The following is a 14,712-nucleotide window of genomic DNA, read 5'->3' as shown; positions in this document are numbered from 1 at the left end:
TGTGTAAGCTGGGATCAAAAGTGTGGGGGTGTTTAAACAGGACTTGGTTAGTTATGGGAAAACCTGGCCAGATAAATGAGTTAATACCAGCATACATCTTTCCATTAAAATTTAGGCATTTACAAATTGTGCTTCATTTATAAATGAATTAAACATGCACTGTTGGTTATAGGGAGTGGACCATATAAATAAGCCTGAAAATGTGGCTTATCCATAATTTCTGAAGTCCAAAATTCATGTTTCTTTTTACACTTGGAGACAGACACTTCTACTCGCACAGAAATTCAGTGCTTCGCTCGTTCACTTCGTTCCTAAATAGTGCCTGTCCAGAGCAGGAGTGCAATGCCTCTTGCACAGTAAACACAATAGGTGATAGCAGTAATAACAGTTGTTATTGTTGTTGTTGAATTTTTTTTATCCTTTTTTCCCTTACCCAGCATTTTCCTGCTCATGGGAACCTCTATTTCTTAGGAAGAAAGTTCTCTCTGGAAACTGTTTTGATAAATAAGCCTGAAAATGTGGCTTGTTTGTGTTTTTCTGATGTCTAGAATTCTTGTATGTTGTATATCTATTTCTTCCCTCTCTTTGAAAGCATTATGTCTACCTACACACATATGTGGTGCCTGGCTTGTCAGCCAATCTTGAATTCCTTCTGTCTAACTCAGTTCTAGGCACAGAGTAGGAGTCATAGATGTACATGTCCATAATTTTTTGGAAAGGCAGCATAATCCACTCAAAGATGCATGCTTTGGCTAGAGCAAGCACCCTAGGAAAAATGCGTTTATTCACTGTTTCTTCCCTTCATTCTATATGCATTTTTTGAACACCTACTGAGTACAGTTTACACGCTAGTCACAATTTACAGCTCTGCTTGGCTTTCATCAGTGGAGACTGCACAGAGGCACATACGATTCTTCTCCAGTCTCTGGAAGGCAGAGTTCTTACAATCCATATGTTAATTAGGGACATTTAGGAAAGCGATTCCTAACATTTTTTCCCCGGATCACTGATCCTCCTATTGTTAAAAATAATCGGTAAATTTGATTGTGAAGATTACCTATTTTATGGTAGAGCTCTGGGAGCTGAACCTCCACTTTCTCTCTCTGGAAAAGATGGTACTCAGCTTGTTCACAGACGGGTGGGATCATATTGAACTGTCTTGCTACAGAATAGGCTTCCTAGGGAGAAATAAGATTGCAACTGAATTTATACTGATGAGAAATAAGGCTGCCCTGGGTTTCATATGCATGAGAAATTTTCATTTTAGTGAAATCAATACAAACCAAGAAACATGTAGGATGCCAAATAATAAGCAAAGTTATGACCATCAATTTCACTAAGAGCAACACCAAATGCAGGAGATCATTATTCTTCTTTGGGAGGGTTTTGACTGAGTCAAGTCCAGAGCAAATTAGTCAAAGTGTGAATTATGGACTGTTACAAAGAAAATGTAGTTTGACTATATTTAGGTTCCTAAAGAAATAAAACTTAGACTAATATATAAAAATCATCTGTATCATTAGCATGTTATAAACAGTATAGTTATTTAATCCAGTTTTTAAAAAGAAAACTAAAATATTTTGTTCATATATCTCATTGGCTGGGAAATTCACTTTAACCTCTTGCCACCAAAGAACACGCTGAAACATGATTCTTATTGGAGACCTGCACCCTCCCTGTTGTATTCTGAGCTGATGAGATCCAGCCCCCACATAGATCTCCATAATGATGAAATAGATCATAGAATTCCAGTGCGGTAGCGATTGTGAGGAAAGTTTGCAAAAGATCTTGAAATTTACACATAGTATCTGAAAAACAACAATAGGTACTCAATGGCTATTTAAGAATAGAAACGAATTTACCATGATCTCCATAGCACTCCACCGTGAGGTTCCCCAGTACATCGCCATTCCTTGGTTTATCACATGTGTCATGGCGCGAACAATTTCTATGGTAGGCCAAACAGATAGCATTTCATGAGTTTCTCTATTTTTCAAAGTTATGTGGTCTTTTTTTTTTCTGCCCAAAGTTTAGAAAGTCTAGCAGTTTAGACATTGGCGACAGCATAATAGTCTAACATGAAATATAGATGGTTTGGAGGCTGATGGTACTTTTGGGTAAATTGACTTTCCATTTTCAGTTTGCAGCAAAAACACTAAATGATGTTAAAAACATAATGACCACTTGAAGTTCTTCCTTTACTTTTATTGCTTCGTGGTTCTTGGCCTAATAAAAGAACACAGTGTTAACCTCTTTCAGGGCCTGGAGACCTTGTTCGCTAAAGTAAGAAGTAAGAGAAAGCATTTGTTGTGACTTTGTGGAATGTAAGGTGGTGGAGGGTAGAAGGCCTGTGTTTGTGTGTCGGATTTGCAGCGTGGGGCCTCACACAGGGTGGCTGTTTAATAGAGAGGACTCAGCAACAATGTGTTTAGCAGAAAGATAAACATATTAAATGCTGAACAGACAGCTGAAGCCACAGTGGCTCCCAGCCCACAAAGGCACACCCTGTCATTGACCACTGTGAACCGAGCTTTATTCTAAGACACCATGTAATGGATTTCACCGGGCCTGCTCATGGCCCCACCCAGTTCGCTCATTCGCCTCTTTCTGCCTGACATCATATTTCCTAAACAGGAAAATGAATCCCTTCCCCAGAGGTGTGGAGCTGAGCTAATCCTCTTGGCACCAGCCAGACGTCATGCAGAACCAGGGAGCGTGGAGAGCCTCAAGTTCCACTGAGTGAGAAGTGGCAGACACGGTTGGATTTCTTCTACAGAGCAGGTCAGCCAAACACCTAGGATGCCAGGTCATTTGACAGTTTCAAAGGGTTGCAGGCCTCCGGCTGCTCCACGTCCCATTAATTCTTGAGAGTTAAATGTCCTTCAGAAGAATCAAATCTTTGTCTCAAAGTCGAGTTGAGGTAGATGTATTCTTCTTTTGTTTCTCATGAGCACGCAGTGTCCACTCTGACGGGGCAGGATTTGGAATGAGACAGCCAGGGTTGGGGCCTTAGCCTGCTTGCTTGACTTACGTGAACCACTTTCAACTGCCCTCGAGTTCTCTGCTGGAAGAGGAGGATGCTTCTACTCACCCCCGTCTACCCAACAGAGGTAGAACTGGGATTATAAGCAAAATATTTTTCTTTCTTAGAGAAAGACTCCTAAATATCAGATTATACTTAGCAACTAAAACTATGAAGTTCACTCTCCCTGTATTAAAAAAATGAGATACAAAAAGTTCTATGAAACATTTTTTTCTTTTATTATACAAATGGAAATGATTGCCTGTGATAAACATTTCTGCAAGTTGAAAGCCATTATTTAAATTTCTGCCCCAGAAGTATTCTCTCTTTGGACATCTTGGTCACAGCACCGGCTCCCTGTCTTTTCACATCCTGTTTCCTTTGGAGCTGAGGGTTCCTTTGGTCAACAGTACTTACGAAGCGTCTGCTGCACTGTCTCCTGGGATATTGTGGTGAACCAAATGTGTTGGTAAGTACTGACAAGGTTAACAGACAGTAAACTGAGCCCAAGACGCTCCCCTGTCTCTATTCTGCACTTGAGTAAGAGGAGCACAGAACACCGTCCAGTGGCCTGGCCACATGGAAGTCACCAAGGCCTCAACAAGAGCAGTTAAGGTGGAGCGGAGGTTGACTCTTCCCACACCTTCATTCAACACACACGTATGACACGCTGAATATTTGCTAGGCTCTGTGCCAGGTGCTGGGTTCATCTGTGAGTAAAACAGATACAAAGCTTCTGAACTCAGGGAGTTTAGAGTTGAATGGAGGAGATGGAGATGTAAACAAGTAATATAAAATGTGAAGTGTGATGAAGAAAACAAACAAGAGGCTGAGATAGGAAATAAGAGGCAAGACCTATTCAGTTAGGTCAGTGTTTAGATATAAGAAATAAAAAGGAGCAAGCCAGAGGAAGGACATTCTAGGAAGATGGAACAGCATGTACAAAGGCCCTGAGGCAGGTAGAGCTTACTGAGTTCCAGCAATCAGAAGGAAGCCATTGTGGCAGCAGCCTAGTAAGGAAGGAGGACAGGGGTACACGATGAAGTTGGCTGAGGGCAAACCAGTTATTCATATCCTATTCAAAGTTTAATGGAAAGTTATTGAGATTTTTTAGATAAGGGAATGACAGGATATAGTTTACATTTCAGACCGCTGTCTCTGCTCTGACTGTGCTGTGGTGAGGCAGCGGTGAGGGGAACGTTGCAGGAAGCAGGAAGATCTTTAGGAAGGTGTTGCAGTGTTTCAGGCAGGAGATGAGGGCGGCCTGCAACAGGGTGGTGGTAGTAAAGACAGAGAGATGGGATGGATTCCAAATGTATTTTGGAGGTAGCATTCATAAGATTTGCAGATAGACTGAAAGTGGCAAGTGAGGGAAAGGGAGGCATCAAGCGGTCTCCCAGATAGCTGTCCATCTACACAGAGGAGGGAGATGGGGGAGGAAGATCAGGACTTCCTTTTTGGACATGCAAAAACTGGAGATGCCTGTGAGATACAGATGGGAGATGGTGAGGAGAGTTGGATAAGTGACACAGTGAGCAAGCTGGGCTGGAGGTAATACATTTATTAGTCACCAGACTATTGATTGTGCTTAAGTTCATGGAGGTGGACGAGACTATATAAGGGGAGTCTGTGGAGAGAAAAGAGAAGAAGTTCTACAAGCCAGCCCAGGGGTCGGACAGAGGACACTGCAGGGCTCCAGGTCATCAGCAGCCAGAGGGGCAGGAAGGAAGCCAGGGGCAGGGGATGTTTCGGAATCAAGAGCAGGGAGCGGGTCGAGGAGGAGCTGTGCCCACAGACAGGAACGCCGTGAGCATTCAAGTCAGAGGGGCACAAGGCAGCGTCCACTGGATTCGGCCAAATGCTGGGAGTCGTGGCAGACAGGAGATGAGCAGTTTCCGTGCGGGTGGTGCGGCGGGACCAAGGCCCGGCTGGAGCAGGCGGAAGAACGGGGCGGGGGAGGCTTTAGAGACAACCTGGGTGGACTCAAGCTTGGAAGTGAATGGAACAGAGAAGTAAGGCAGTAGCTGAAGGGGTGCTCAGGGTCAAAGCATAGGTTTATGTTCAAGATGAGAGATGTAAGAGCAAGCCTGTGTGCCAGGGGAGTGAGCTAGAAAGAGGGAGTTATTGATGATACGGGCTGGGGGCATGGGGAAGAAGGGAAACTTGACGAATGAGATGGAGGAGGGCAAAGCACCTGTGAGCTGCCAAGGACACTTCGTCCAGATGGTGGGCCCCGGGCGGGCTTGCAGAGCTCACCATGGGAAGACATGGGTCCCTGTTCCATGGACGGTAGCCTCAATAAACCATCAATCAGGTGAGAAAGGGGTGGGTGTGAGAGGTGAGGAAAAGGTGAGAACGAGCAGTTCTGAGCCGGAAGAGCCTGTGGAGGACACTGCAATGCCTTGGGGACTCTAGTCGCTGGTCTTTTCCTGCTCCCTGATTTGTTTGGCTTCTGACTCTGCAGAGAAGGGCTTGGTAGAAATGCGGAAAGAACTCCAGGAGAACGCAGCAGAAACTGCGGGAGGACCGGGAGGCCCCAGTCAGAGATTCACGTGGCTACAGATTAAAAATTATTTTAATGTGTATTGAATTTGTTTATTTTTTTTTTTAAACTCAGAGAAAAATTGCCCAGTCGTTCAGCTCTCTAAAAGGAAATCGCCATCCTGCTGGCTGAGGTGGGTTTTTATCTGATTCTACTGTTTAAGAACACTAGAGGGCAGCATTGTTGAAAGGGAAAAATCAACCGAGTCTAGACGCTGTTGTTGCGCTCAGGAACACACGTGTGTTCCTGTGTCTCAGGAACACATTTTAACAGCACCCAAGTCGGAGCGTGGATTCCGGGTGGGGAAAAGGACGTTAGGAGGATCGTTTGGTGCGCTGCCTTCACCTGCCTCCGGGAAAGGACACGCAGACAAAGGTGATTAAGTCTGGCAGCCCAGGACTGAACGTGACTCCCCCCGCCCCGACTCGCCGGCCTTCCCAGGAAGCCGGGGCACCGGTGGTTCTCAACCCGCACTGCACGTTCAAGCATCCGGGGAGCTTTGAAAACTACACTATCCGGGCTTCACCGAAGTCCTGTTACATCAGAATCTCTGGGGTGGGGCCCAGAGTATTTAAATCAATACTTTAAAAACTCATCCTAGATGATTCTAGCGTGCCGCCAGGATTGAGAACCACTGTGCTTGTCTACACTGATGGTCTCCCAGTGTGGCCCCTGGACCAGCAGCAGCAGCAGCCCTTGGGACCTTGTCAGAAAGGCAAATCCTAGGGCCTTACTCCAGACCTACTGAATGACAAATTCTGGGGCGGTGGGGCCCAGCGGTCTGTTTTAACAGCCCTCCAAGCAATTCTGGTGCAGACTAAAGTTTGAGAACCACTGCTATTCCCAAGTAAGCCATTTTAGGAAGAAGAAACTTCCTCCCACACTTCCTCTTCTGCTTTTTCATCTAATCTAAATGCTTCATGCTGTAATTTAACCTTTTAGTTATTTGCTTTAGTACATATGCAGTCACCATGATACGCATGCATGTGTGCAAGAGCGCGGGCACACACACACACACACACACACACACACACACTGGTATGAATCAGAATCACCTGAGGAATTTGATGAAAATGCAGAGGTACGGGTCCTAGGCTCGCTTCACTGAGCCTGGGCCTTTGTAGTATTTTCATTAGCTCTCAAATCTGAAAGTTTGAGAAACAGTATCTAAACTATAGAAAAACTTTGTTAAATCTTCCCTGTGCACTCCTTTCCAGGTTGAAATCGTCATTATGATTTAACCCACAGGCCACAGTCAGCTCTCTCCTTCCCTGTATCCTCAGCACACAGCTGGCCCTCTAGGAATGCCACAAGTTGATTCTGCTTCTGTGAGTGGTCCATTTCCCTATTTGTAAAGTGAGGATGATATCGGTCCTGAGAATTCTTTCAAAGCTGAATGTGAGAATAATGTGTGTAGACCAGTTGGTGAATCTAAAAGAGTAACATAAACTGAATAACAAGTAGGCAGGCTGTGGCCCTGGCTGTTTCTTCTCAAAGAGGCTCAGACTCTTAACATTTTAGTTACCAAAGAAAAAAGCTGACGGTCTTCTTTCAGCTCTGTAGGTCATCTATAGACACAAGATGATAAAAACAAAAGAAACGTGAGAGAATCCAGTTCAGTGTCCTCTTACTCTAGAAGAGAAAACAGGCTAGGAGTTCATTGTTTTAAGGCATAATTAAAAGCTTGAATATTATTAACAATTATAAATATTTAAAATATGCTTCCAAAATGCTGAGAGTGAATACACAAAATAATAATGGTACTATACAGCAGTGGCCGTTGTCCATGGTTTCACTTTCTGCGGTTCCCGTTACCTGTGGTCAACTGCAATCCCAAAATATTAAATGGAAAATTTCAGAAATAAGCAATTTATAAGTTTTAAGTTGCACATCGTTCTGAGTAGCGTGATAAAATCTTGCACCATCCCACTCCATCCTGCCCGGGACGTGAATCCTCCTTTGTCCAGCGTACCCACACTGTATGTGCTCCCCGCCTATTAGTCACTGAGTAGCCGTCTCGGTTATGAGCTTGACTGTCACGGTATTGCAGTGTTTGTGTTCAAGTCTCCCTTATTTTACTTAATGATGGCCCCAAAGCGCAAGAGAAGTGATGCTGGCGATTCGGATACACCAAAGAGAAGCCGTGAAGTGCTTCCTCTAAGTGAAAAGGTCCAAGTTCTCAACTTAATGAGAAAAAAATAACTATATACTGAGGTTGCTGAGATCTATGGCAACTTTTATTATAGTATGTTGTTGTAATTGTTCTATTTTCTTAGTTACTGTTGTTAATCTCTTACTGCGCCTAATTTATAAATTAAACTTTATCATAGGTGTGTATGTATAGGAAAAAACATACCCTATATAGGGTTTGGTACTACCCACGGTTTCAGGTGTCCACTGGGGGTCTTGGAACGTATCCCCCGAGGATGAGGGGGTACTATGTAGAATGGAACTATATGTAATTTTGTTCTAGATTTTCCGAGTGTCCTGTAAGTGTGTGTTACCATACTTTTTTATGGAGGTAGGGACGCTAGCAGAACGCAAAGACTTGGTTTCATCAGAGGAGTTGTAAACACTAGTTGTAAGCAGGTCTAGATCTGGGCACAGTTTTTACTCCAAACCAGCTGTTTGTTTGTTGTTTATCTAACTTCAGTTGTTTATTTACTTAGTTAACTGCAGAAGCTTGTGGTGGTTTATAATTGTGCCTCTTTGTGGCTTAGAGGGTTCCTCTTGGACCTTTATCAGTCCTGTGTCTTCTTGGCTGTGGAGGATCCTCCCTCAGTGTTCAGCTCCGTGTCTGGAGACAGAGGACTACCCTTTCCCCCAGGAAGGGAAGCTCACACCCATATGTGGAGTGATGGCGTGTGTGGCCTGGATGGCGTGCCGCCCTCTGAGGGAAGCCTGGCCCACGCACCTCACAGAGCACACACCAGGATGCAGGAGACCTGCATCTTGTCCCATCACTGTCTCTCACCTGGACATGTCCTTCCACCTTGCTCAGTGTCTTCAACACAATGAGCAGGGTGAGATTAATTGAGCACATAGATAATCTTCATAATGGCTGTTTCGCTGGGTAATATTCTAATTCCCATTTTATTGACGAAGAAACTGAGGCCCAGAAAGATAGTCCCTGGGTCAAGTTCTCAGCAGATAGTCTGAATAAGGCCCCTTCTAGCTTCGAAGTTCTGTGACTGGTCATCTTGGAAGGCTTTGTGCCTGGTACATTGTGGGAGAAGGTGGGTTGGGGACAGAAAAATCACAGGGCGTTTACTTAATTGATCCCGCTGTGTATTTGTGGATGTGGGGTGCCTTGTGTGTGGTTGTATCCATCACTTTGCATTTAATACATCGATGACTATAGTTCATGATGTGTAGGAATTACTTGGAAAATGTGAGCTATCTTTTTGCTTCCTTGAAGAAAGACCTCAAATCTGATGACTCTTTGAAAAAAGAGCCAAAAAAGGGCTTGTGTCTGTGTCTCACCTGTTAGAGAAAGAGTGGTCTTCACCCGATAGTTTACAAGGAATAAGCTGTCTGGATCAGAACAGACCAGATTCAAGAGACCAGACAGGGACACATCACTGAGCCAAGTCAGGAAAGCCTCTCCTCTCTGGAGAAGTTGAACCTGGTTCAAAACTTGGACCCCAGGATGGAGCTCTTTGTGTCCCAGGACAACGCACTGTCCTCACCCTGAAGCCTCCCAGAGAAGCTCCCCTGAAGGGCACAGGTCCTCATCCTCTCCGCTCTTCCACATCCTGGTTTTCCCTGACCGGAGACAGTTTGAACTGAGCATTTGATATTGCCCAGATGTGATTCCAGAACCTTACTCTGAAACGTGGAATAGGTTATTGAAATGAGACACTTTTAGTCTCACTTTTACCTAAAGTCCAAGGCCCTGAACAAAAACAGTGGTTGGTAAGTACCCTAAGTTCTGAAGTGAGGTATAGACCACCTAGTTGGGACTGATAACAAAAGGTTTGGCCATCTCTAGCCCAACCCCCACCTTGAGAGAATACATGGGTGCAGGTTGAGGTGGGGAGACTATCTGGACTAGCTTGAGTTCTGTGGTATTTCCCTACCTCCCCTGGGATGCCCCTCCCCCCATCTTTCACCTGTCTCAAAGGGGATCAAACTAAAGGCCCATTTGCAGAACTTGTAAATAAGCACGGCTCCGTGAAGTAAGAGCCTGACCTTGCTGTGGCTTCTCCTGAACAGACAGACACAGGCGGTCCTGGGGGGGAGGCTACGTGATGCTGGATACTGTTTATATCATTTCTTCCTCCACCAGACATGTGCTCTTTAATCCTAGCAAGACAGCGATTGTTCCTTTTACATTTAGATAAGAGTGGCCAAGCGACTTGCCTATGGCAACGACACAGCAATCTTATCTTTCTGCTCAATCCTCATTATTCCCCAGTAATCCTCTTATCACCTCCTCCAGTCTCTCCAGCTGCTCACCTAGACCACTACCGCCTGCTGACACTCTCCAAGAAATCATTATGTAGAATGTGGATCATACAATCATGCCTCTTCCTTCAACAGAATCTAACATGGTCTCTACTGTTTCCCTCTAAAACCTGGTGATTTCAAACTCTCAGTTTGTAATACCTATGTTTGGTTAATACTAAATGGTAGTAATTAAAGGTGATAGAGTACAGTGCTAGTGTTGTATATGTCAAATTCTATAGGATTTGTGAACAGTGGAATGAATTCCAATTCATTTAAAAACATTCAAAATGAGAGTAAATAAACCCATTGCCTTAATCTTGTCTGGAACAAGGCAACAAATGAACAAATTTAAACAAACAAACAAATCTAAGTGAACTGAAATTCCAGGGTTGTGTAAGTTTCCTAGATACATAAATTATATCTTCATCTGTGAGGCTAAAAGTTATACCATCAGTGGATTATAGGTAACTGGTCCTCTAAGTTGGCATCCTGGGGTTTCCTTTGACAATGTTACTGGTCAATCTTTGAAAAAGGAATTTTTATAGTTTGAACATAAGTCTTCTCCTGATATGGGATATCTCTCTGACATAAATGAAGTCATTAAAATTTGAAAAAAGGATTCTCTTTCCTTCTGCTAAAATTTTTAAAGTTTTGCTTTTGTCAATTATGCCCCACAAATTTTATCACAGAACATGGCAGTCTTAGTCCTTTTGGGCTGCAAAAATACTATAGACATATATCAAAAATACAAAAATACCATAGGAAGCTTAAACAACAACCAGTTATTTCTCACAGTCTGGAGGCTGGGAAGTCCAAAATCAAAGCTCTGGCAGATTCGATGTCTGGGGAGAGCCCCTCCTGGTCCGTAGATGGCTATCTCCTCCCTGTGTCCTCACGTGGTGGAAGGGGTGAGGGAGCTCGCTGGGGTCTCCTTTATAAGGGCACTAATCCCCTTCATGAGGGCTCCACCCTCATGACCTAATCAACTCCCAAAGGCCCACCTCCTAATACCATCACACTGGGAATTAGATTTCAACATATGAATTTTGGGGACACAGACATTCAGTCTATAGCAATGGTCAAGATAATTTTGGCCTAGAAAATTCTCAAAGCGGGTGTTACCAGTTGCTCATCACTGCCACAGATGACATTCCCATGAACACCTGATCTTGAATAACCGGATTTTTCCCAGTGAATGTGTAACAGCTAGATCTTAAGTTAGCACGAGGGAAGCCATCTTAGGGAAAGGAAGCAATATTATAACTGTGACCCTGACTCACTAGTCTCTGAGAATGCCTTCTGGCCTGCACATAGCCTAGATGATTAAGCACCTTTCCCTTTTGCAAAATACATGATCTGATAGTTCTATGACTCTTGCTTACATATATCTCCCAGCTGTGACAAGACGATAACTTTGTTCTCTGAGTTCCCCAGGAACATGATGACGCCCAGCAAGAAAAACTCTGCATTGGCATCCATCACAAATGAGAGAAGAAAGAGATAATGTGGAGCCTTGAAGTTCATCACACCAGATGGTCAACATCCCTAAACCCCTCCTTCCCTGCCCATTTCCCCTATATAACTGCCTCAAGATTCTGTATGATTTTAAGATGGTTTTTTGAGACCCTAGTCTACCATCTTCTGATTATGATGGCTAATCGTATAAATTTTCCTTTCTCAAACACCGACTCGTTTGCAATTGATTGGCACTGGATTGCAGCAAGCAGAACAAGCTTGGTTACAAATATACCAGGATAAATGACCTACAAAATGTATACAGAAATAAATAAGGAAATTAACCTGCCATTTAGGTTTATTTGATAGAATCAATTTATTCTAATTTTAGAATAGCTAAGTGAAACCTTTCTTTTATACCAGGAACAATTATGGTAGAGGGTAATTCTGGTATATGACAATACAACCTAATCAGCCACACATAGAAAGATATGATGGACACTATGGAGACCTCTCATTTAGCTGTAACATAAAGAATCTAAAGATGATGTCTTTGAGAATTTTTAGCTTCTTATTTTGTGGTCCTTTTGAGCTTGAGGTTGCAGTTTTTCTTACTGAGAAATGAGGATGTATCTAACGTCTTGGTCTATCAATTAGGTTTTTTTTTTTTTTTTTTTTTAATGGAGTAAGTTATTGAAAACTCAATTGAAAGTCCTTAAATTGTAAAGGAGATTTCTCAGCTTTTGTCATTGGAAGTGCAGAGGTCATATAAGCTTCAGAGTTGGTCGTTCCAACCAGTCAGTGAGGACCCGCTTCTCCCTGGCTCGCTACACCTAATCTGCTCCCCTCGTGGCTTTAGGTGGCTCTCAGGAGTGTCATGGCCACGGGCGTCCTTGTCCATCTTCAGCAGGGCCCTTTGGCCTCGGCATTCCAAGGCTCCTGAGGTTCACTCTGATTGGGCTGCTTCGGCCACATGAACCAGTGACTCTGGCCAAGGGAAAAAATGGGCTGATGGATTTAACATGACCCAGAGCCCACGCTGGACCTGAGGACCAGCAAGGGGAGAGGAAGTGGCCTTGCTCTGGGTCCACTGGCAGTCTGGGGGAAGTGTCGTCGCCCACATGAAAATCTGTGTCCTTGAGGAAGGAGGGATGACTGCTGGGCAGACAGCCAACAATTTCCACCTGCTCGGATCACACCAACAGCAGAGGGTCAGGGAGAGAGCTGACTTTACCGAGTGCCCGCTGTGGCTGGGCTCTGGGCTGGGCGTTTTACCACCACTATTGGATTTAAGTCTTACTACAGCCCTGTGAGGTGGTGTCATTACATTTCTATTTTACATTTGGAGAAATTGAGGGGCAGAAAAATTAAAAACCTGATGAAGCCGGGTTTGCACTTTTCCTCTAAAACCAGCCCTGTAACATAAAGAATCTAAAGATGATGTCTTTGAGAATTTTTAGCTTCTTATTTTGTGGTCCTTTTGAGCTTCGGGTTGCAGTTTTTCTTACTGAGAAATAAGGATGTATCTAACTGACACTCCTACTCAAACAAAATGGAGCAAAATATCTTTTTCCCTTTCTCTTCATCCACATTTATGTATTTCATGCGCACTCTTTTGGTTTTGCTATTGGAAGCACATAAAGAATTAATATCTGTACCAGCTGAGGAAATAAGCCTTTGGGTGTGTCAAAAGGAAATGTAATATGCAAAACACTCACTCACTCACTAAAGAGTAGTTTTCCAAATGTTCACTGAGATACTAAAAAAAATAAATTTAACCAAACCCCACCTGTTCTACATGGCACCTAATATTTCCATATCCACTATTGGTGGAACAGTTATTTTTATACTTGGGAACATCTGTCATTGCATTGTAGATATCTGACTCAAGCCTGGAATTTCTGATTTTTCAAATTGTGGAATGTCATCCTCTTTGGTCGACAGACAGATGTGGAATCTTGACACGTAGCTTCTCGTTCTATTATCCTATTTGGAGCTTTTTATTTATACAACTGTCTGTGTGTCAGCATGTTGGGACAGGCTTTTAACTTTATTTTAAAAGGAATTCTATCTTGTGGATGAAAGAATAAAGCAAGCAACTTGGCAGAGGATCGATAAGAGTAAAAACTATTTATCCTAATGAGATTTTCTACTGGCAAATCCAGTTTCATGCTGTAATGGGAAGCATCTTTATTGCTCCTTTAACAATGTAGGGCTGGCCTTGCTTCTTGCTTCTACCGTGGGAGATGTCTGGAAGGAGAGGCTATCTGAATCCTCTGTTAAAGCTTCTGCCCCGACAGCAGACGCAGCTCCCCAGCAGCCCGAGATCCACGCTCGCTCTGCAGAGCTGCTCTAAGCTTTGTCAGGTGTCTTGTCACTAACCAAAAGGCAACTTTTAAGCTTGATGTGGTGTAGTGGAATGATTTTCTCAGCTTTTCAACAGTGAACTACTTGGTAAAGAGGAAATACTAACTCTGTTATGTTTTAAAACGAGGCACCTGCTGCTCTGTGTGTTAAAATGGGAGGCAGGGGGCTGGCCCGTGGCGTAGTGGTTGAGTTCGTGTGCTCCTCTTCGGCGGCCCGGGGTGCGCAGGTTTGGATCCTGGGCCCAGACCTGCACACCACTCATCAAGCCATGCTGTGGAGGCGTCCCACATACAAAACAGAGGAAGATGGGCACAAATGTTAGCTCAGGGCCAACCTTCCTCAGCAAAAAGAGGAGGATTGGCAATGAATGTTAGCTCAGGGCCAATCTTCCTCACCAAAATAAATAAAATGGGAGGCAGGCCCATTGTGGCCGGGCCACTTTCACGCAAGAGCCACCGCAGAGGAGGCCGGCCTGTCCCCTGCGTCCACCCCGGGTGTCCATGTTCTTGTCCTTGTCTCGATTTCACTGTTGCACACGTTGTCTTCTCGTGTCTGGAGGCCTTAATCTCTCTTTGGGGCTGTCCTTTCCGTTTCTGAACTTCTTCTCCATCCCCACCCAAAGATGGCTATTTCCCTATATTTTCTCCATCAGCCTCTTCTGCTAAGGAGGATTTAACAAGGTTTTTCACGGTAAGACAGTGCTTCTTAAATGTTTCTGCCACATGATGCTCTAAAGCGGCCACAAAAGAAAACGTTATTAGACAGCTTGGCTTTAGCATAAAAATTTATGCAAATGTCCGTTCTACACCATAAAAAGGCATTTGCTTTAAAACAATAATAATATTTTTCTTTACAAATCTTTGAGTACAGCTGATGT

At 43.8% G+C, this 14,712-nt stretch overlaps 1 protein-coding gene across 3 annotated transcripts in view; it reads right to left on the bottom strand.

The window, feature by feature from the left end:
- KCNAB1 (potassium voltage-gated channel subfamily A regulatory beta subunit 1) overlaps window positions 1-14,712 on the bottom strand; it is a 382,942-nt gene that overhangs the window by 18,597 nt on the left and 349,633 nt on the right. For all 3 annotated transcript variants that reach the window (XM_058556440.1, XM_058556442.1, XM_058556441.1), the window contains 2 exons: window positions 1,863-1,948; window positions 1,058-1,178 (listed from right to left, as the gene is read on the bottom strand). In XM_058556440.1, coding sequence (XP_058412423.1) covers window positions 1,058-1,178; window positions 1,863-1,948 — 207 coding nt within the window. The remainder of the gene's footprint in view (window positions 1-1,057; window positions 1,179-1,862; window positions 1,949-14,712) is intronic.

Source organism: Diceros bicornis, chromosome 15, assembly GCF_020826845.1.
Source record: "Diceros bicornis minor isolate mBicDic1 chromosome 15, mDicBic1.mat.cur, whole genome shotgun sequence".
Taxonomy (NCBI): Eukaryota; Metazoa; Chordata; class Mammalia; order Perissodactyla; family Rhinocerotidae; genus Diceros; species Diceros bicornis.
This window is presented reverse-complemented; position numbering and strand designations above follow the sequence as displayed.